This window comes from Gallinula chloropus (genome assembly GCF_964237585.1).
Source record: "Gallinula chloropus genome assembly, chromosome: 28".
In the NCBI taxonomy this organism is placed as follows: domain Eukaryota; kingdom Metazoa; phylum Chordata; class Aves; order Gruiformes; family Rallidae; genus Gallinula; species Gallinula chloropus.
Genome location: NC_140113.1, coordinates 2,480,386 through 2,502,946, shown reverse-complemented (window position 1 = coordinate 2,502,946; position 22,561 = coordinate 2,480,386). Strand labels below are relative to the sequence as shown.

At 53.9% G+C, this 22,561-nt stretch overlaps 1 protein-coding gene across 1 annotated transcript in view; it reads left to right on the top strand.

The window, feature by feature from the left end:
• TCF3 (transcription factor 3) overlaps positions 1-22,561 on the top strand; it is a 72,669-nt gene that overhangs the window by 27,870 nt on the left and 22,238 nt on the right. Inside the window, exons 3-5 of the mRNA XM_084276188.1 lie at positions 11,152-11,225; positions 13,060-13,153; positions 20,936-21,003. Of these exons, the coding sequence (XP_084132314.1) occupies positions 11,152-11,225; positions 13,060-13,153; positions 20,936-21,003 (236 nt within the window). The remainder of the gene's footprint in view (positions 1-11,151; positions 11,226-13,059; positions 13,154-20,935; positions 21,004-22,561) is intronic.

The window sequence follows — 22,561 nt, the reverse complement described above, 5'->3', positions numbered from 1 at the left end:
CTGCCTGTGTCAGGGGGTTGGAGCTCTGTGATCCTTGGGGTCCCTTCCAACCCACACCAGTCTGGGATTCTATGAAAGGTGTCTGTAGCTTGTGTGTTGCCCACCAGTTTGCTCCTGGGGTGGGTGGATGGGTCTCAGTAACTCTTGCAAGGCAGAAGGACAGCCCTCTGCTGTGGCGCCCGTGGGCTTGAATTTAGTTGGGAACAAAAGTTGGAGCTGAGGGCTTGTCCCGGCCCGCGCAGGGAGGCAGGTGGTGTTGAGAACACTTTGTTTGGGAAAGTTTTTCTCATTGTGTCGAACAATTCTTCTTAGATGATCCTTCCTGTGGGCTGAATCATCGTCTGGGCGAACATGTTCGCTATCTTAGCCAGCCCTCCGGCCGCATCCTGTGCAGTCCAGGGCATCCTGTGCGGAGAAGGAGGGTGCTGGGCTGTCCAGCACCCTGCAGGATTACACCCCTGTGAGTTGGGGTAGAATAAACACTCCTGGATGTGCTTTTCTTCAGCCTTCTCCTTCTGGCTCTGTTGTTTTCCACTTGTTCCAGGGATGTTAGCAGTGTATGTGCTGCCCCCTCAGCCATGGAGCAGGAAAGTCTTCCCTGGTAGGGGAAGCCTTCCAAACAAACTACCAAGGCCACTGTGATTGTGCCTGTGGCCATTTCACCACGTAATTTCCCTGTTGTTTGGAAATGGTCTTTAATTTGTTTAATTTTTAACTGCCTTTGGCCTCCCTACCCGCTGCCTTCACCCCATGGTGGTGGGCTGGCAGGGCTCAGGTCCATGCTGCTGGCACCACTCCGGGCACAGCCTGGGGAAGCTGCCAGGGAAAAAGGTTTTGTTTGATCTGAAACGTCTCTTGCAAACTTTTGGGGTGAGGTTTCTTGTTTGTTTCTTTGTTTGTTGGTCTTTTTTTTTTTTTAGCAATTAAAGGGGCTTTTGTCCCCTATTTTCTTTCTCACTGACTAATGGAAACCGAGTGGGGAAAGATTTCTATCCCCCAGCAGAAGGACAGTGTTCTGCTTGCGTCTCTCAGACTGTAATTTGATTTTACATTGCAAATTAGACAATACTTGGAAAGATGCAAATCAGAGCGGAAACAGAGAGGTAGAGGCTTCTAAGTAAAGTAGTGGGGGTGTCTACACCTACTCTGTGCATCTGGGTGGATGTGCAGAACACACCACTGCCTGTTAAACACAGAAGGTCAATACGTAGCATCTCAGGAGCCCCATGAGCCATCGTGTTCTATTCCTCACTGGCATGGGGCTGCTGCAGGATGAATCCATTCTTTGGACAGCAATACCTGTGTTAGTGTGGAGTGTCTGTGTCTTCCAGGAGTGTGCAACTTTGTGGTAAAATAAATGAGCTGGAAAAAAACCCCTAGGATGTGGATTTACTCTTGCTCTTGTCCCCAGAGCTTTAGTAATAAGCCTGTATGGGCTGGATTCAGTCTGCTTTGTGGCAGCAAAGGTGTGGATGTTGATTGTGTGTGATGCAGGACGTGAGGGAAAGCTCTCTGCAGGGCTGTCTTGGTGTCTCAGTTTGCTCCTAGGAGGTCCTATGAACAACTTATGGGCTTTGAGCCAGGGCTCCCAAGCCTGAGCACTGCTCAGGCACTACCTGAGGATGTAACCTCAGGTTTTAATGTTTAGTTAACGGAATTAAACATTTTCCTGGCCCAGGCAGACAGGAAAGCCATTGGCATCCTGGCTTGTGTCAGAAATAGTGTGGCCAGTAGGGCTGGGGAGGGGATTGTGCCCCTGGACTGGGCACTGGGGAGGCTGCACCTCGAGTGCTGGGTCCAGTTCTGGGCTCCTCACCATCAGAAGGACATTGAGGTCCTGGAGCGAGTGCAGAGAAGGGCAACCAGGCTGGGGAAGGGGCTTTTCCAACCTGGTGATTCTGTGAAGTTGCATGGCTGGGAACAGTGAGGAGCAGCACGTTGGAGGTGTTTGGTGCTTGGGTCGTGGCACTGCTGGGGAGGTGACGACAGCTCTGCTGGTGTCCGGCGCTGCGTTTCTTTGTACTGAGATTTAGTAGCCCCAAGTTGGAGCCAGGTTGGGCTGTGTGGGTGTATTCCTGGTAAGGGGTGCTGCAGGGCTGGGGCTGAGCCACCTCCTTGCTCTTGAGCAGGTTGATTTATCACAAGCTGCTACCAGCAGCTATGGGGGGCTCATCGCCAGGGTTTGGAGCAGCCCCTTGTGCCTCTCCCACCCTCGGTGGGACCATGTGGTCAGGGATGATGGGGTTCTCGCTGCTGCCTTGTGCTGGGTCTCTGTTTCCATCTGTGAGGAAGGAGCAGAGCTGCTCCTCCAAAATCTGCATTTATCCAAGTGCTAGCAAAGAAAAAGCGAATTCTCTGACACCTGTTACCAGTCTGACTCACATCAGTGTTATTCTTGGCCTGTTTCCCTGTGCTGTTGTCCCTTCAGCCCTCCTGGATATCCCAGCCTGGATGGGCTGTTGGGCTTGGGTGGAGGCTGGGGACAAGGGACACGGGTAGGTTCATCCCAGGAAGGCTGGGGACAAGGGACGTGCTGCGTTCCTCCTGCAGGCTGCTGACCTTTTCAAAGCGCCGACTGGTCGAGCCCTGTGTTATCCTCCATCCCCTTTTTATGCTTCTCCTTTGTGCTGTTGTTTGGTCATCACTGTGCCTTTGTTTTTACAGCTGGGGGAAGTGTTTTGAGCTTTAAAGTTTATTTTCTTCCCTCTGGTTGTCGTCACAGGTTTGTTTTCCTTCTCCCTGTGGCATCTCGCTGGCTTTCCTAGGGGCTGGGAGGTAGGACCATCTCTGCCTTCCCTGCACTCTGGAGACCTTATGGCCTTGCTCCTTTGCTTGGTGTTAGTTGGATAAATCCTGTCCAGTTTGGACTGATCTCCAAGGAGAGGGCAGCCCAGCAATTCAGAACCACAGGACACCCAGGGTCTGGTCCTGGAGACACCGTGCTGCAGACACCAGTGGCAGTGCCCATGCCACAGTCAGGAGCGGTCCCGCTGCCAGCACTGCCTGCAGTTATTTTGCAAGGTCTTGGTGAGGTTTAGGCTGCTCCAAGTGATTTATTTCCTGAATTAGGACTTCCAAGTGAGCAAGCTCCCATCTCAAGTACCAAAACTCAGGAGAGACCTTCCCATAGGGTCTGCAGAGAACACGAGTCTCTGAAGTGAAGGGTGCCTGGATTTGCTTGCTGGCTTTTCTTTTCCTCCACACTTCCTCACCCCCTGTTTGGAACTCTTCATTTTTCTTCTCTGGGGCGCTTCTGGGATGTCACCCCAGCACCCCTAAAACCAGCACAAGGACTGCCTTAGAGCCTGTGCTGCCCTTTGAGAGCAGTCACAGTGCTCTGTGAGCTGTGATGTTCAAGCAGAGCAGTGTTCTGCCCCACAGCATCTCCCAGAGCATCCTCCAAAAGACCTGGAGTAACCAAAGTATTTCTCTGGCTCTTTTTCCACTCTTTGTGGCTTTTTTTGGTGTTGGCTGTAGATTTATTTTCTTTCTGTACTTACCCCTTGTCCAAAGCCAGTGGGGAGCAGATCTTTTATCCCCACTCTCTGCCTGGTACCAATCCCATCTTTACCCAGCCCCAAACAGTCACTAAAATGCAGCTTCCAGTGTGGACCGTGCAGAAACTGCTGAACCAGAACACTGCACAGGAGATGCCAGAGCAGATGCTAAGCAGAGGAATTAATGGTCTCTGAAGTGGTGGCATCAGCTTTTTTTAAGTCAAAAATTATCCCTGAGTGTGCGTTTGGGGAGGGGGAGAGGTGTCAGTGGGCGCTTCCCTGGGGACAAGGGCGTTGGGGGCCCATGTGGGGTGGATGTGCGTGTCTTGGCTTTGAATTCTTGGTTTATTCATCATCACAAAGATAAATGGGCACAGTCTGCCCCATAAATCTTGTAGGGATCTGTGTCAGCAGGCTCCAAAATGCCCAACAGGGTTTTGTTGGACATATCCCCCCACTTTGGGTTGCCTGATCTGGAAGGTGGCACTGCTGTGCTGCACTGTGCTGTCATCCAGAGCATCCCCTTGCACCCTCCAGCCTTTCTGCTGTCATCCAGAGTGTCCCCTTGCACCCTCCAGCCTTTCTGCCTGCCCTGGACAGGTCATGAAGTGGCAGCACCAAGGGGTGCTGGACAGGACCGAGCTTCACAGGCAGCATAGCTCCATCCCCTTCCCGGGGCATGACGTGGTGGCTTTGGGTCCCTCCAGTCAGGGCTGACACCTTGCCATCTTGGGGGTGGTTACACAGTGGTGGTCATCCTCAGGGATCACCTCAGTCCCTCTCAAATTTGGGGCTTGGGGGAGCATGTCCCAGCATGTGGCTGTCTTGGTTTGAGCCAGCCCATCCTGCATCCAGCCAGCGCCCAGGCTGTGGCTACCAGCAGCAGCTTAGCATGGGCTGTGCACCTGAGGCACGATCCACAGGGACACACACTTTCCTTCTCCCCAGGCAGCAAAGCTGAGCCTGGCTTTCTCAGCCAGCTCTTGGTCCAGCTTCAGCAAGGGGATGAAGGGAGCTCCTTACCATCAGGGCATGGACCCTCTGCTGGGGTGAGAACCCCAGATGTGCCCCATGAGCAGGGATGGCATCGCTGGAGACCCTGTGCCTGCCCTCCAGGTGTTCAGCACCCCTTGCTTTGTGGGGATTTCCCCCCCCCCCTCCTTTTTTCTTTCTCTTTGGGAATTGTTTTGCCGTGTGCGGGAAGAGGAAGTGAAGGAATTGTGTCGGCCCATCCACATCCCACGTCCTGTAAACAGCTACTGGCTGCCTCCATCACAGCTGCTTTTTCCTATTGGGGGTGGACAGGGGCTGGTAAATAAACAGGCAGAGCTGGCTGCTGCTCCCAGCACCCACTTTGGCCCTTTTAGGGGGGGCTCTGCCTGCACCCAGAGCCCTTCCCCAGCAGGGTGCCTGGGTGCTGAGATGCATCGGTGGGTTTCTGCGTGGTGTGTGAGTCCAGAGAGCCAACTCTCACCAGGAAAAACAACTTTGCTAGTTTGACTGGGACTAAAGCTAATTACTAGTCGACTAATTTTATTGATTTCAAATCCCTTTTAGCAGAGATTTTGCTGTGAGGCTGATCGCCAGAGCGATTAGGACACAAAGCTGCTTAATTTGGAAGTGTTTATCAAGCAGCCTTCTGTCACCTCTGTTTCAAATCAAATTACAGTGGCACCAGTATCTCTATCCATAGTGGCTCGTGCTGTCCCACCTCAGGCAGGGCCTGGGGTCCCCTGTGCTTCTCCTGGGGTGGCTTGGGGGCTAGCAGAGGTGAAGTGTCTTTGGAACAAAAGCATGGTGGGCTGCTGGCCATGGGGTTTTTAACCCCAGCTGCCACTGTGTCCCTGTCCTGCTCCAACCCCTGGGCACCACTGCAGTCACAGGCTTGCATTTGTCACCAGGCTTTCAAAACCTTGCTGTGGGCACCTGGAGTTGGTCAATAGACCCCTGAAGATGGATGGTGGCATCTTCATGGCAGCTGTGGATGCTCCTGACCCACCTCCAGCCACGCTGAGGGGCTTGGCCTAAATATTTTTAATAGACTTTAAAAAAAAAAACCAAAACCCTAAAGCCTAGCCTAGTGGTTTTGATGGGAATCAGATTAGGGAGGGTGCTTTGGTGCTGGCAGATTGTGGAGGCAGGAGCAGCCTGGGGGAGGGAAGTGCTCAGCCCGGCTCAGCCGCTGCTCCAGCAGCGGAGCGTCCCCAGCGGTGTCCCCGCCTGGAACGGTCCCCTTGCTGCATCCTCCCCCCCCCAACACCAAAAACTAAATGCCTTCAAGTCCTTTGAACCCACTGAACCTCAGCAGTGGGTGTTCTTCTCCAAACAGACCTCGGTGCAGGATTTAGGAGTGAAAACTCTGGATCTTGCAGCAGAAACAGGGGCTGAGAGGTCTCAGAAGAACATCCTGCCTTGCGTGTCCTCTGGGTCTGGGGGGATGCCTGGCTGCCCCTGCTCACACAGGGATCATTAGGGGTTTGAGTTTGCTTGGAAAGACCTTGGCCTCAGTGCCAAAGCTGTTTGTCAGGGAGCCTGGGGCTGCCTCTGGGGTGGGCAGAGCAGGGCCTGGCCCTGGAGTCATGCTCCCCCCAAGCTGTGTCCCAGTGCTGTGCTCCGATTGGGGGGGTTCAGAGCTACAAACCCCCTCGGGGCTCACGGTGGGTTTGAGGGCTGGCATGTGTGCCCACATAGCTGCTTTGGGGGGCTCAGGTTGTGGAAACCAGGGCAGCATCCCTTACTGGGGCATTTTCAGCTCCAGGGCTGGGGGTAGGGGCTGGAAGCCACAGCCTGGGAACCGAGCGGGAGGGAACAGAGCAGGAGGGACCAAAGGCGGCTGCTGGGACGTGAGGATGGGGCAGAAAACCTGACACCCCCTCCCCGAGTGCCTTTTCTTGTTTAAGAGTTGTGTATTCAAAATGATTTCATCCCTCCTGGGTGGGAAACAGCTCCTGAGCCCCATGATGCTGGTTGCTCCTGTGTAGCCTTTTCCTACAGCTCCTTGGTGAGTAAAGGGCTTTTTTGCTGAGTCTCAACGTAGCTGAATTCTTTTCATCTGGGGTGAGAGCTCAGGACAGTTCTTCTCTCTCAGCTCTTCTTCACTGCAGCACAAAAAGCAGAAGGGGAAAAAATTTACTGTCTGACAGCTACATCTTATTCTATTAGTATGTTTTAATTAGAACATGAGTAAGAAATGTGTTATGAATATTCATGATCAGGGTTATTAAGATGCACAATTAATCTGTACGCTTTTTAATAACTGTATTAATGGAGAGGGGAGGTAGCTCCTATTTTTGTCTTTTCTGAATTGGGAAGTGTGCCTTAGCTGGGTTAGCAGGGAGAGGGCTTGCTTTTAAAATCAAGTTGGCTCCTGACAGCCATGTGCTCATGTGAGTATCTGAAACTGCCCTTGCCCTGCGCTGGAACCACCATCAACATCCCAAAACTCAGCACTCCAGTGCCAGGCTGGGATTCAGTTCACTTGTGCATATGTGGTGCCTCTCTGTGCCACCCAGGTTTTGATATGGTCTCTCTTGGTGACTTGATTTATTTTGGGAGGGGGTGTTAAAGGTTCCCCCCACCCCGCCCCAGGACTCTGCATGCAGGAAATCCATGCCCAGGGGTGAGGCAGAGCTGGGCAGTGAGGTAGATGCCAGTAGGATCTCTGTATCACCTCCTGTAGGCAGGGGAAAAAATCCCCCAGTGCCCCAAGGTGCTTCTGACCATCCCTCAGGCATCTGGCCTCACCTTGGAGCTGCTGGGACAAAGGGTCTGGGTGGGAGACTTGGGTGAGCACCAGGGGAGAACCCTGGGGATGCAGATCTGGGGCTGCTGAGCAGTGTTCTCACCCCAATCTTCCCCATAGTCTTCTACATCTTCCTCTTCCTCCACGCAGGTTGAGCCTGGCTGCTCAGTGCCAGGTGATGCCAGTGGGAAGGACCAGCTCAGCGGCGCTGCCAGCGAGTGCCATGAGCTGGGGAAAGCATTTGGGGGTGGTGAAGGACCCTCTTTGGGGATTTTATGGTGTGAGAGGAGCAAACCCAGCTGGCAGAGGGGCTTTCCCAGGAGTGCCAACCTTTGGCCAACCATTGGGATGCGCCAGGGTTGGTGCAGGGTGTTTGCTGCTGATTTTAGAGCCCTGCTCTGATACAAAGGGAGGGAAGAACAGGTTGGCATTGCACGTAGGACAGATGCCAGCAGTGGAAAGCCAGCAGTCTGTTTTTTCCTGGCTTCATCCCAGAAATCCCTGAATCCTTAAAACACCTGCGGGCTGAACATGGGAGATTTTTGCCAGCACTGTTCATGCTGGTGACTGCAGCTCGGGGAAGGCATGAGATGCTTTATCCCAGCAGGTATCAGACAGTGAGCTGGCCCTGCACTGGCATGTTCAGAGGTGGCTGAGCTTTTGGAGCCGCTTCCAGAGCCACTTTCTCTGCCACTCAGGTGGGAGAACGATAACCTCACTTCACCTTGGCAGCCATGGGAACGCCACTGCCTGGAAGGGGAGGGGAGAAAAAGGCCTTTTGGGTTTCCCAGGGGGTTGGTTTCTGATTCCCTGCTCTCATCTGCCACGGGGCATGTGTGCCCTCCGAGCACCCACTGTGGTTTTGACCCCTCTTTGGGATGCTGGTGTCACTCCAGCCTGGAAGTAGCTTGTGTGGAGCGTTTCTCCATGTCTAGAGGGTGCACGAGCTTATTGGCTTCAGCTTGTGTTGCTTGTACCACCTGCCATCTCTTCCTTCCTTCCTTCCTTCCTTCCTTCCTTCCTTCCCTGGGGAAGCCTGGCAGGGAATTTTTTTTTCTTTCTTTTGTCAGGAATTTTGGCCAAAAATTCACCCTGGGCTTCCAGGTACCCAGACTCCCTCCAGAGCAGAGCACCCCAGCAGCCTGCCTGCCCCTTCCCCCTCAGAGCACATCCTGGCCTGGGGCTGCTCCTCTGCATGAGGAGTTACAAACAGGACCTGAGTGGCTCTGCATGAGAGCCCAAAAACCCCCATTTGGCATGGAGATTGCGACCCCTGTGCCTCAGTTTCCCCTCTGTCTCTGGGACAACTTCATGGGGGTCACCGATCACAGCCAAAACCTACACAGTACCATGGTCCTCATCCTTCCAGCACAGAGGGGCAAGTTTGCCAAGGATGTCTGAGGCTGCAGCTCCTGCTTGTGTCTTCACCCTGACCGTTGGGGAGCTTTAAAAATCCTCATGAAAGCAAAATGAATAGAAGGAACGTCTCTGCCTCCTGCTCTCCGTTGGTGTTTGCAGGGTATGCAGATGAATTGCTTTAGAAAAACACATTAGCAAAGCAAAAGTTTATTCTAGGAAGTAGGAGGTGGGAGAATTGGCAGTAATTCTCCCTAGTATCCAAGGTATTATTAGAGGCTTATCCCTGCTCTGCACAGTAATCACATTGGAAATTTTTGATTAGAAAACAAAATCTAAATGAGAATTATGAATATTCATTAGGTGTGGAGATTAATATGCATAATTATGCAAATTAGACAGCAATTAAACACCAATTCTCTGGGGAAATGATTAACACAAAGGCACAGAAATAGAAGGATGTAATTTGAAAGAAGTTTCTGGTTAAATGAACAGTAAGGGGAGCGGAGGAGACAAATACACGGCGTGTTTCCCATAATAATCAGCTTTGCTAAAATGAGATTGGAGTGTGCCCTGCAACCCTGCTCCCTCTGTGTCCTTGCTGCCTCATGCACCCCCTTCCCTGCCACTGTCCTGTCACTGTCACCATGGCTGTGAGGGGTCTCTGCTCTTAAAACCTCCTGTGGAGCCCTCCTGCTGCCCTGGCCGTGGTGTGTTGCTGGTGTTGGAAGAGGTTTCTTGTGCTGCCTGGGGCCAAGCAGAGCCATATCCCTCCTGCCCCATGGGGTTGGGGTCTCTGTGGGATGAAGCAGAGATGCTGCTCCCTGCCCAGCCTCCTCCAGAGCTGGGGTTACTCTCTGTCCATCCCAGCTGAGCTCACAGTATCTGTGTAGCATCTCCAAAGCCCTGCTGCAAGGCAGAACGATGTCCCCATCCTGTCTGGTCCCTTCTCAACCCCCCCCCAGCTTTGCCCCCACGAGCCTGAGAATGGGGAGATGCTGACTGCCCCTCACACATCCATGGTCACCCATGGAGCAAGAGGGGACAAGCAGAAGACCTGCTGGTCAGTTGAGGCACATCTTCCAGGACAGGTTTCCTCTGTGCAGTCGTGGTACCAGTTTGAGCTGTGTGGGCTTTGCCAAACGACTCCCCAGGCTTTTTCTGTCCCTGTGGACCTTTGCCATCTCTCCTGGGTGCCTTGTGTGCTGGTAGCCCAAGAGGCACAGCCTGGGTGGACCTGGCAGATGATGAAAGGAGGTGATTTCCTACCACAGCCTGTGTGCAGGCACATTGCAAAACCCTCTGGTTTGATCCCTTGCCATTTTGGGTCCGATTCCCTTTGCTGAGGATACGCTTGAGAGGGCTCAGCTTGAGATGGATGGGAACACGCTGGGATCTGCTCGGTGTTGACAGCACACCTTCCTTCCTCTGTGGCACCATCCAGTGTCCTTGAACAAGCGTGGCTGAGGAACAGACATCCAGCAATTCCCATCTGAAGCTCTGGGTGCTCTTTCAGTCTGCACAGGTGCAGTGAAGAACAGAGTTTGGTCCATGAGTTACAGAATCACAAGGCTGGAAAAGACCTTTAAGATCATCAAGTCCAAACGTTCCCATCCTGTGCTAAACCAGATCCCTGAGCACCTCATCTACCCTTTTTTAAACACATCCAGTTTAAACTGTGTCCAGTTCTGGGCTCCCTGGGATAAAAGAGACAGGGATCTCCTGGAGAGAGTCCAGAGAAGGGCTACAAAGATGATGAAGGGCCTGGAGCATCTCCCCTGTGAGGAAAGGCTGAGTGAGCTGGGGCTGTTCAGCCTGGAGGAAAGAAGACTAAGGGGGGACCTTATTAATGTTTATCAATATCTTCAGTATGGGATGCAGGGGGAATGGGCAGCCCCTTTTCAGTGTCTGTGGGGACAGGACAAGGGGCAATGGCTGCAAGTTGGAGCAGAGGAAGAACTTTTCCCCAGTGAGGGTGAGGGAGCCCTGGGACAGGCTGCCCAGGGGGTGTGGAGTCTCCTTCTCTGGAGAGATTCCAGCCCCGTCTGGACACCGACCTGTGTGACCTGTCCTAGGGAGCTGCTTTGGCAGGGGGTTGGACCTGATGAGCTCTGGAGGTCCCTTCCAACCCCTATGATTCTATGAAATCCAGAGTTAGCAGCACTGTGGGCAAAAATTGGGTCCTGCTGAAGTAGCAGGATGGATGCAATGAGTTGTTAATTCATAGCCCTCTTCTTCGGTCTCTGGGGAGCAGAGGTTCATGGGTGCTCTCTGGAATAGAGTGAGTTCAAATACTTGTTTCTTCTCTACCCACTGTCCCATGTTTTGAAGCGTTTCCAAGCTGCAGTGGGATTTGCTTTGAAGTTTGTGGAATAAACTCCCAGCTGGAGTGGGAAGGTGAGGAGGGAGAGGGGAGGATTGGTCACGCCAAGTGGAAGTGGTTTATTAATGAAAACATTGCTCTGTTTGTAGAAGGAAGAGTTAATTTTGTGAGAACACCTTTGAGGCTTTGCTGATAAAGCAAGAGTAACCTTTGTTCTTCCTGTTTTTCTCTAGGTTTGGATGAAAGACCAGGATCAGGTTCCTGGGGAACGGGAGATCAAAACAGCTCCACGTTTGACCAAGGAAGGGTAAGGATGAAGCACAACCATCCAACTCCAACCAAAATAAACAGGGGCTGGACCATGGCCACTCAGTGTGCCTGGCTGTGCCCAGGCTGGGTTCAACCCTCACACTGATTATCTTACCCTCTTTTGGACATTGGTTCTTTTAACCCTGCAGAGGCACCAGCAGGGACAGGGACACGTCCCCCATCCCCATCTCCCCAGGCTTTGCTGCCTTGAGGTTCCCCTGGAGAAGGCTTCTCCTCCAAAAACCTCCCCCAGACCAGCATCACAGACTCCTGGCTGTGGGGTGTTTGCTCCCTAAACCAGGTTGGGGCCAAGCGGGTTGAGGGATCACAGCCTGATGGTATCTCAATCCAGTGGGATCTCAGCCCACCCCATGGAGCTGACTGGGACTCACCTTGGGGAGGATGGGCAGCGTTGGCTGGCCAGGGCACCCTCAGTGGGGATGGAGAGCACACGAGGGGTTTCACAGGGAAAGGTGAGGGTGGCAGCAGCACCTGACTGGGGCCTGGGGAAGGAGGAGAGAGAAGACAGTCACTGAATTGGAATGGTGTTGTTTTGACAGATGCTCAGGTTTTAATGGGCCTGTGTGAGATGGTTTTGCAATGGCACCTTTCCCTTCCCTTAGGTTACTTGGGGAGCAGGTGCTGTTGTGCCGTTTCTCATCTTTATAGGTCTTCTCTCCCCTTCACCCCCCTTCCCCAACCCCAACTCAAGGAGGGGGCTGCCTGGCTCTCTACCTGGTGGGTGCTGAGCTGCTGGCGAAGGCAGAAACCACCTGAGAGGTGCCAGCATGGGGCAGACCCCCTGTATGTCCCTGCTTCAGTGCCACCTCCCCTCCCAGTGCCCTGCTCTCCCTTGCCATGAGGATAAGATCATTTCTGTGTCCTTTTTACGAGGAGCCTTTGACTTCAGACCTCCTGCAGCAGGAGAGACTGAGCTCCCTCAGCCTCAGAGTCGTCAAATCATTAAGGCTGGAAAAAACCTGTAAGATCATCTTGTCCAATCACCCCCCTACCACCTCTGTTACTTACTAAACCACGTCCCTAATTACCTCCTCCAGCCTTTCCTTGAACACCCCAAGGGACGGTGACTCCACCACCTCGCTGGGCAGCCTGTCCCAATGCTCAGTGACTCTTTCTGAGAAGAAATTTCTCCTAATTTCTAACCTGAACCTCCCCCAGTGCAACTTGCAGCCATTCCCTCTTGTCCTGTCACTGGTTATCTGCAAGAACAGGCTGAGTCCAGCTCACCACAACCTCCTTCCAGGGAGTTGGAGAGAACAATGAGGTCTCCCCTGAGCCTCCTCTTCTCCAGGCTCAACACCCCCAGCTCCCTCAGCTGCTCCTCAGAGGATTTGCCCTCCAGACCCTTCACCAGCTTCGTTGCCCTTCTCTGGACACACTCCAGGACCTCAATGTCCTTCTTGTAGTGAGGGGCCCCAAACTGAAGGCAGCATTGAAGGTGGGGCCTCACTAGAGCTGAGCACAGGGGGATAATCACCTCGCTGGTCCTGCTGGCTCCGCTATTCCTGACACCAGCCAGGGTGCTGCTGGGCTTCTTGGCCACCCAGGCACACTGCTGGCTCATGTGCAGGGGAGTGTCAACCAACACCCCAGATCCTTTTCTCTGCACAGCTCTCCAGCCACCCTGCCCCGAGCCTGCAGAGTTACCAGGGGTTGTTATGACCAAAGTGCAGGACCCGTCACGTAGCCATGGTGAACTTCATCCCATTGCCCTCTGCCCATCCATCCAGCTTGTCCAGGTCCTTGCAGTTTGGTATTTGCCTCCACATCCCCTCATACCCAGCCCTAACTCTTCTCTGTTGCTTCAGCAGAGCTACGGCGAAGGCCCCCACTACGGCGAGCACCGGGACCTGCCGTCTCACAACAGCATATCTTCATCACCATTCCTGGGAGCTGGACTAGTGGGTGAGTGTCTTTCAGCTGCCAGGCAAGTGTGTGGCCAGCACAGGGCAACTCTTAACACAGAATGGCACATGGTGGTAAGAGCTCTAGCACTGACTGGCCTTGCTGTTCCTTGTTGACCTGCTCCAGAAGGTGCTCTCAAAGCTGTGGTTGGAGGAGCTGCTGTCTGGAGGGTCTCCTCGATGCCTGATGTCTGACAGCCACCGTATTTCATGGCTGTGATTACTTTCTCCCTGCTTTACAGTAGCACCCAGAGGCAATAGCAGAGATTGATGCCTGCCATGCTGGCACAGGATGGGCTGAGTTTGCTCTTGGGAGCTGTTAATCAAGGGTGGAAAAGCACCAGGAAAGAGGGGGAGTGTGGTGGTTTAGCCCTGGCTGGAGGCTAGACACCCACCAAAGTTGGCCTATCACTCTCCTTTTTAGTTGGACAGGGGAGAAAATAGATATTGAGAGGCTTAGGAGTGGAGATAAGGACAGGGAGAGATCATCGTGTCATCAACGACATGGGCAGAACAGACTCAACACAGAGTGAAGGAAAGAAACTCTCTGATTGCTGGCCCTGCCCTGCACCCCCAGTGACACCAGAGTCGGGTGATGAGAAGTGCAGCACCTTCCCCCCACCCCTCCCTTCTTAGCAGACTTAACTTTAGTCATGATTTTGCTCCCTTTTTCCCCCCTCATTGTGGCACAGGGAGGGGCAGGGACTGGGGGAATAGGGGTTTTGGTCAGTTCCTCAAGAGATGTTCTGCTTAGCTGGGGGGTCATTCCTCACCCCCTGCTCCTGCTGCACTGTGGGGTCCCACCCATGGCAGACAGTCCTTCATGAACTTCTCCAACCTGAGTCCTTTCCCACAGGGCTTCAGCTCTTCCCCAGCTGCCCCAGCGTGGGTCCCTGCTATGGGTGCAGTCATCAATCACAATGTCTCTGGTCCCCCAGGGGGTCACCAGCCTCCCCCCAGCACCCCTGCTCTAGTGTGAATCTCTCCCTCGCTCATCTCTGTGTCCCTGTCTCTCTACTGCAAGTGCTGGCAGGGGCTTGTTCCAACGTGGGTCACAGCATCTCCTGTCTGTCTCCCCCTGCTCCAGCCTGGGGCCTCTCCACAGCTGCAGGGGGGTCTCACCTTTCCCATGGGCTGTGGGGGGACACCCGCTCCACCATGGGTTTCTGCAGGGGCACCTGGGGCATCTTTCTCTCCAGCACCTGGGGCGCCTCCTCTCCCCCACTCACTGGCCTTGGTGGCTGCACAGCTCCTCACATCTTCTCACTCCTTTCTCTGGGGGCAAAATGCAGCTGCTTGCAGGTTTTTTTCTCCTCCCTGTGATTCCCAGAGGCGCTGTGACCATCGCTGATGGGCTGGGCCTTGGTCAGCAGCGACTCTGGCCTTGAATCAGCCCATGTTTGCTCTCTGAAGTCTGCAGAGAGCTTCTGGCTGCTGCTTGCAGGACCCATCTCTGCAGCCCCCCTTCTCTGCCAGTACCCAGCTACACAATTGTGACAGGGAGAAAAGTCAGAGCTCATTGCTAAGGGCTTGCAACAGGCTCGTGAATGATTTGCTTTCCAGCTTCACAGCCCCAGGGTAATGCAATCTCTGCAGAGAGCTGGAGGTGGGGTTTGGAGGGGGTCTTCTTGTGTCCCACAAGGCTCCTTCATTCCTGGCTGCAGCATGAGGAGCTCATGGGGACTGGTGGGTGCTGTGCAGCCCTGGCCCCCTCTGCCAAGCTGTGCACGACCAAGTGCGTGTGACACTTTACCCAGTTACCTCTCCCAGCTCGGGGGTGGGAGGAGAGATTAAGAGCAGAAAATACCCATCCTGAAGGGCTTGAGAGCTCTAATGACATTAGGTCAGGAATTGGGGTTAGTCCTCCCCACCTTTGCCCACACAGTGGTGGTTAAAACCCTCCAGCGCCTGTGGAAGGAGCCGTGGCAGGGCAGGGCCCCGCAGCTCATAGTGTTTGATCCTGGTCCCAAGGGTGGGGTTAGAAGAGGGAATTGTGTTTGAAACACAAAATCCCCACCAGGATTGGAGGTTCTTTCTGCAGAGCTGGGTGGAAAGGGGCAGAGAGGAGTGGGGTCATGCTGGGAAGCAAACAGATGTGCCTTCACTCCTGGCTGGCATCTGGGGCAAGGGGCTTGCCCTTAGCTCTGCTCTCCTTGCTGTTTGAGGAGGGTGGTGATGATGTTTAATTGTCCCTTGGGAGTCCCATGTGGGCGTGGAAGAGCTGAGCAGCCTTCCCCCATCCCACTGCAAGGGTGGTTATTCTTCCTCATTTTCTGCCTCAGGAGGATGGAAGCAAAGCAGAAGAGATGCTTCTTAATAAGTCAGAGGAGCCTTGGTGCAGTTAGCAGGGTTTCTTGAGGGGGATGTTGGGGGGGACGGACCCATCCCAACCCATCCCAACCCATCCCACACCTGCGGCCAAGGCAGCCTTGAGACTTCCCAGCCGAGAAGGAGCTGCCTGGGGAGGAACACAGAGGTTTCCCCTTTGATGTGTGCAGGGAAGACGCGTTTGGCTCCCTCTCAAAGACAGGGCTCCCAGCCCTTGGCAGGCGCAGCGGCACTCCCCGGCAAGGCTGCGAGCCCAACACGTGGAGCCAGAGCCCCGGCTGCCCCGGCAGGTGATTGCCGCTGGCTGTCGGCACCGTGCCCGCTGGAGCTGTGTCCCACCACCCTGGCACAAGCTCTGAGCCACTGGCCTGAGCAGTCAGTCCAGCACCAAGAACTCCACAGCTGGAATAGGAGCTGGAGGCCAGGAGAGAGCAGCCAGGAGGGGCAACGAGGCTCCTGGCATTTCAAAGTTGCTTTTGTTCCTAAAATGTGGTTCAAGTAGGAAACATCAATTCCTGAAGCAGGTTCCAAGATCCATAAGTTAAGTTTGGGTTTGCCTTGGCGCTCCTGTGCTAAGGGTGGACTTGAGGGAGACCACGGGTGGGACTTTTCTTCTTTCCCAAGCTGCTTCTGAAAACTTTTCAAGTGTGAGAATGAGAAGTGGAAGGGGGCAGAAGGGAGAGCAGAAAAAACCTCATTCTGTTGTACATCACAGTGAAAAAGCAGTGGGAAAGAGTGAGGGAAAGGTGAGTTAGAGGTGTGTCCCTTCAGATGCCCACCTCTGGTTTCCAGCACAGTGTGGTGTGGTGTCCATCCCCTCATCAGGGATCTGGTGCTAATGGGGCAATTGGGTGGAACTGCTGAATTCTGAAATGTGAGACAGAAGGAGCAGTTTAAGGTGGATGTGGCCAGTGGTACTCAATAGACAAGAGGTGTGTGAGACTATGGTCTAAGGCCTTCTCAAAGAAGTGGAGAAGAATCACAGAATCCCCAGGTTGGAAAAGACCTTTAAGATCACCAAGCCCAACTGTTCCCATCCTGTGCTAAACCAGATCCCTGAGCACCTCATCTCCCCTTTTTTAAACACCCCCAGGGAAGGTGACTCAGCCCCTCCCTGGGCAGCCTGTTCCAGCCCTGACAACTCTGCCAGGGAAGAACTTTTCCCTCCCATCTGCTCTGACCCTGCCCTGGGGCAGCTTCAGCCCATTGCCCCTTGTCCCATCTCCTGTCCCCTGGCTGAAGAGACCATCGCCCACCTCTCTGCACCCTCCTGGCAGGGCAGGGGAGGTGGGGAGAAGGGCTCCCCTCAGCCTCCTCTTCTCCAGGCTCAACACCCCCAGCTCCCTCAGCTGCTCCTCAGAGGATTTGCCCTCCAGCCCCTTCCCCAGCCTGGTTGCCCTTCTCTGCACTCGCTCCAGGACCTCAATGTCCTTCTGATGGTGAGGAGCCCAGAACTGGACCCAGCACTCGAGATGCTGCCTGACAGCTCTCCAGCCAGTCTCCCCCAGGCTGTAGCTCTGCATGTTGTTGTTATGTTCCATGTGCAGCACTCTGCACTTGGCCTTGTTAAACCTCATCCTGTTGGTCTCAACCAATCGATCCAGCCTGTTCAGATCCCTCTGAAGAGCCTCCCTGCCTCCATCACCCCTTCCTCCAAGCTGCGAGGCTCTGAGCCCTTGGTGCTGCTCCCCAAAGCACTGGTAACATCCTGGTGAGCTCCAAGCATCCCAACTCCGGGTAGGGAGAGGTGATGGGGACCATCCCTGACTGCCAGGGTTGTGCCAGGACGCAGCACAGTGACAAATCCCCTCATGATAGGGGGTGAGGAGGAGGAGGGCCTTTCTGGGTTTATTTTAGATCACCAATCTCCAAAATCTGCCAATCTTTTACCATTCATCTTCAGGGGCTGCAGGGGGTACGACGACACGGACAAACCAACGACACACACGACTGCTTAAACAGTGGGGAAACTGATAAGCCATAACAGATTTCTTTCTAGTAATTATTTCTAGTAATTAGCTTCTTTTCAGAGGAGTGTTTCTAATCTTGTGTGTATTGTGAGTGGTTGTGGATTGGTTTCTTCCTGGACAATGGTTTTAATCTGTCCACTGATGGGGCTGCTCCTTGTTTTATAACTTCCCCCCTCACACCTCTTTAATCCCTGCCTGGGTTTTTCCTCCCCTTTTTCCCCAGGCTGGAACTCTAATGGAATTACTGGTGAGAGGCTGGGAGGAGCACAGTGGGTAGCTGTACCAGGGCACTGGGTGCCAGGGGATGCACTGGGGCTCTGTTTTGGGGGATGGGGTGATGGGAGGACACTGGGGTGAGCTATCTGCAGGCTGGCAGGAGTGTAGGGTGCTGAGTCTGGGCAAAGCACCTGCCTTCCTCCTGGCAGGCAGAACCCAGGCACAACCTGAACTCCCCCTTTCCTTGGCTTCCATGGCTGAGAGTGGGGCTGATCTTGGGGAGAGAAATGGGGAAAACAGAAGTTTACTTGGTTCTGGTAGAGATGCTGAGATGCTGACCTGGTCCTGAGCCCCAAGGCCAAATCCTGCCACTCCAGGCTCCTTGTCTGTAAGACCAGGAGCAATTCTGCTTCTGGGAGGAGAGAGTGCAAGTGGTGTGGGGGGTTTCTCTGCCAAAGCCCTGAGTGAAGCCAGGTTCCATCGACGCTTCGGCTGAGCCTGGCATGGCTCGACCCTGGGGAGAGGAGAGAGCTTGGGAAGTCACTCCTTCAGCAGGGCTGAAGGCAGCATGGGAGGCAAGGGGCAGGGGTGAGAAGGGAGGGGGGTGGAGGAGGTGGAAGGGGGATGCCAGGACTTGCAGCAAAGCTATACCATGGAGAGCTGGAAATACCCAGTGCTCCCAGCTGGGTGCCTCATGCTCAAGGTGCCCTTTTCCGTGCTACACCTTTGCACAGAGGTAAATCCAAGGGATAGGATTGCTGAGGGAAACCCCTTCCCATTCAGGGGATTTATTCTCAGCCTCTTCTGAGTATTACCCTGCCCCCCCACCCCGGCCCAAGATCCCTTAACACCCATCTGCAGGGTCACAGTAATTGGGTCAGGAGTGAGGGAGCGTTGGGGAGATTCCCAGTGTTTTCTGCCAAGACCAGTCTCCATCCTGGTCCTCACTGTGGTCCTGGAGTTTTGCCACCTTTTCTGGTGGTTGTCCCAGGCTGCCATGGGACAGTGGCATCCCCCTGCAGCAGGAACAGCAGCTTCTGCTGGCAATTTCAGCTTTTTCTTGGCCAACTTGTGGACTGGTGTTTGTTTCAGTAGGCTAGATAGATACATTCCACTCCAGAAGAGTTTACCCTTCTCCCTTCCTCCTTGTTTTCCTGGTTAAATACAAAATGTTGACTGCTGAGAGATTTTTTTTTGCTGCTTTTCCCTCCTTTTTTATGTGATGACATGGGATGGGGCTGGCTGGGGTGGGGAGGCTGCCCTCTCCCCTTTCCCACTCTCCCTTATCCCAAGACACACCGTGCAGCCTGTGGCCAGTACTGGTACCTGTGGATGAAAGACGGACAATCGGATGAGGGCAGCAGGTCCTGGGTGTCCCCACACACGTGCCAGGCACCTGCAGTTCAGCTCCCAGGTTATCTGGTGACAGCAGAGAGGTGCAGCATGAGGCTCTGCCACCCGAGGTTAGATTAAAGCCAGGAGGCCCAGCCATTGGTGACCAGATGAACTCCCATAGCATCACCCTGGTTCTCCTCTGGTTGAAGGAGTAACCACCACCCGCCCGATGCCCCAACCTGCTGAGCTATTTGTGTGCTGGTGCTGCAGTAAATGGAGCTGCTTAAGCTCTTTTAAAAATTAGGTCACTTAGGAGATCTGTCCTCTGACATCCTGACCTTTGTTTACTTAACGTTTAAGCCTCTGAAGCCAAACAGCAGCGGTGCCTGGCGTGTCCGGCTGTCGCCCGCGGTGAGGGGCGCTGGGACCGTTAGGAAGGGGGGGGTGCTGAGGTTTGGGGGTGGTATCTTAGGCTTTGGGGATGGCTTTAGATTAAGCAGATTGGCAAAATCTTCCCCCCCCCCCTCCCAGTTTTGTTTACTGAGCCAAACTGGAGGCAGGATGCGATCGCCCCTTTTCAGGGAAGGGCTGCTGCAGGAGGAGGGGGTTGCCAGAGCCTGATGCTGCCTGGACACGTCGGGGCAGAGTCCCCTGCGCCGGCACAGGGCACGCCAGCATGCCTGCCCTGTGTTCAAAGCCTTTTTGATCATCATCTCCTGCTTCTCTTTGCCCTCCCCCTTTTCCCTAGTGACACCATTAACAGGCTGGAGTTAACAGCAGGGAAAAACTCCTCATATATTTTCAGTCCAGTTTTTCATCTTGTTTTGTTTTCCTTTTTTTTAATGAAAAATTGCCTGTTCCCCACTAGAAAAACATCTGATGTTGCTTGGGCTGGGGGGAGACCCCAAGGCAGACTTGTGCTGCTGGCTGCCCCAGGCACAACATAAAGCTATTCCCTTTCTCCCTGGCCTGGGGTCCATCCCCAGAGCTTCAACGCTGCCCTGGCACCCATGGGTGCTGCTTGCAGGGTACCAGGCAGGCTCTGGGGACTGCAAAGGATGACAGTGCCAAGGAGGTTTCGGAATGGAAACATTTCACTGTGTGCACTGAGTTTCTTTCCTCCACCCCCCCTCCTTGAAAACACTATTTTGAGCAGCGTGTGGGCAGGGTGAGGCTGAGCACGCTCGATAAAAGCCGTCGCTGGGTGCTAAAGTTCACTCAGCAGCGCCAGGGCACGTGGCCTTGGCTCTCCCCAGGCTGCTCCCACACAGCATCCCAGTTGGCAGGGATGCTCTGGCTGTGAGGAGCCCCACAGTGCAGGAGGAACCTGGCTGGGGGGGGGGGACACAGAACGGGCTTGGAAAGGAAGGAAAGGCTTTTCTCTTGAGTGCCTGCTTGTTCAATCTGGATGGGCTTTTGGAAAGTTGAATCTCCAGCAGGGAAGAGGAAGAGGGTAATCCCTGTGCTGTGTGGAGCAGGAGCTCACTCCACACGCTCCTGCTGGAGTTGTGTTTCCTATTGTATGGGAAGGGCCAGCAGAGCCCAGTCACTCCTGCCTGGCTGTCAGTTCCTCTGGCGCTGCCTCTGCCAAATGGGGCTGGGGTTTTTTTATTGTTACTACGTCTGGAGGGATTTTTTCACTCTGCTCTGACACTGCTGCTTTCCACGGCTGCCAGCACTTCCCTGCATCGCTGCAGCTTTGGGGGTTTGCTGTTTATGGACAGGCTGAGCCCCATCAACTCCAACCAGCTCCTGTTTCAGCAGTAAGCCGTGACGGGAGCAGCCGCCCTTGCAGACTGGCAGAGGAAGCTGTGTTCTGAGAGCAGGCTTTGCACCTCACTGGGACACCCCAGGAGTGAGGGCCTATGGGGGTGCATACAAAGCCTCTCCCTCCCTTTTACACAAAACCTTGTCTTTTCTTTTCCCCTCTGTAGGGAAGAGCAGTGAAAGAGCCTCGTACTCCACGTTTGGAAGAGACACAGGGATGCCAGGACTAAACCAGGTAACCACCAAATGCACTGAGATTATTATTTTTGTATGGTTTTCCTTCGTTTACTGACTAAGCCTCTAGGAATGGGAGCCAGGGAAGGAAAAGGCACCTGGCTCTTTGCATCTCTCCTCTCTGCACGGGGTCCTGGAAAGCCTCTGCTCTCTCAGAAATGTCTGTTGAGTGACAGGGGTTTCTACAGGCACATGTTGCTGGCTCAGAAGGGTTGTCAAGAGTTCAGAAAACGGGGTTGTAGCAGCTTCTCAGTTTTCTAAACCTCTTCAGGCTCACTTATTTTATTATTGTTAATCCTGTTGCTAGCTGATTTGTGTTTAATCAGATACAACCTAGCCAGCACTGCCCTTGGAGGGGGTTGCAGTGAGTCATAGCGAAGCAACACCTTTCCCCATGGCTGGGGGGGGGCTGCACACAGAGCAGTGTTCCAGGAGGCACCTTCTCCCTCTGGCTCCCTGCTGTGGGGCTCTCACTTTGCCTCCCAGCATCACACCTGATGCTGCATGCTCTCCATCCTTGACCAGCACCCCCTTGTACCCCAGCCAGCATCACTGTGTCCCCCCGCTCACCAATTGATGGGAAGGAGCCCATGCAATGGTTCCTGTGCTGTTGTAGCAGTGTTTTGGTGGGTATCAGTTTGGTTTTACAGTTGTTTTCTCACTGCAGGACCTGCAGGAGATGCTCATCTCCACACTCAGGGAGAGACAGGGTCGGTGAGCTGCTTCTTGCAGCACCAGCCCTGCTGGGTCACCCCACATGAACCCCAAAACCACGGGCTGTGCCGTGGGGAAAAAAAACTTGCTTCCTGTGGGGAATACCACAGGCATAAATCAGAGCCCAGGAACACAGTCAGCCAACCCTGAGATAATAATTCAGCCTGCTGCCACCAGCATCCAGGAATAGTTTTTTTGGGAAAGAGCGATCACCTCTGCTTTGATGTGTTGCTGCAGCTGCCCATCAGTGCCCGAGCATGGCCCTGGTGAAACAGCCCCACCATTTTATTCCAGGGAGCAGCTTTTGGCCAAACAGCTTTTTATTTTACACATGTACACACACACACGTATTACATGTTTTAATTTTACACAAATTTGTCATAATTTCCTCTTCTCTGAACTGAGGATGTTTCCTTTGCTGAAACAGCTGTGCTGGCTGTCTGTGCCAGAGTGGATTTAATTTACCACTGAAGCTGCTAAAATAAAAATGGGACAGATGCCAAGCCTGCCTTTTTAATGTTATGGTTTTGCTGGGGTTTCGTGGAGGAGGAGGGGGGGGGGATATAAGGTAACAGAAACGGGGTGGGCAAATGGTGCTGTGGGCCTGGAGAGGCCCTGGTGTGGGCACGTGGGTCCAGATCGGGTGGCAGAGCAGGAGACGGAGCCCGTTTGATGTGGAGGAGAGACAAAAACCCCTCTTGTGCAAGGTGGTGGGAGGCAAACGGGGCTGTCTGCACGCCCCTGGTGGCCCCCAGAACAGTTGTTGCTTCTGGCTCCAGTTTTCAGGGGGGTGAGGGGGTGGCATGTTGATCTGTTGGGGTTTTTTGGGGGTTTTTTGTTGGGTT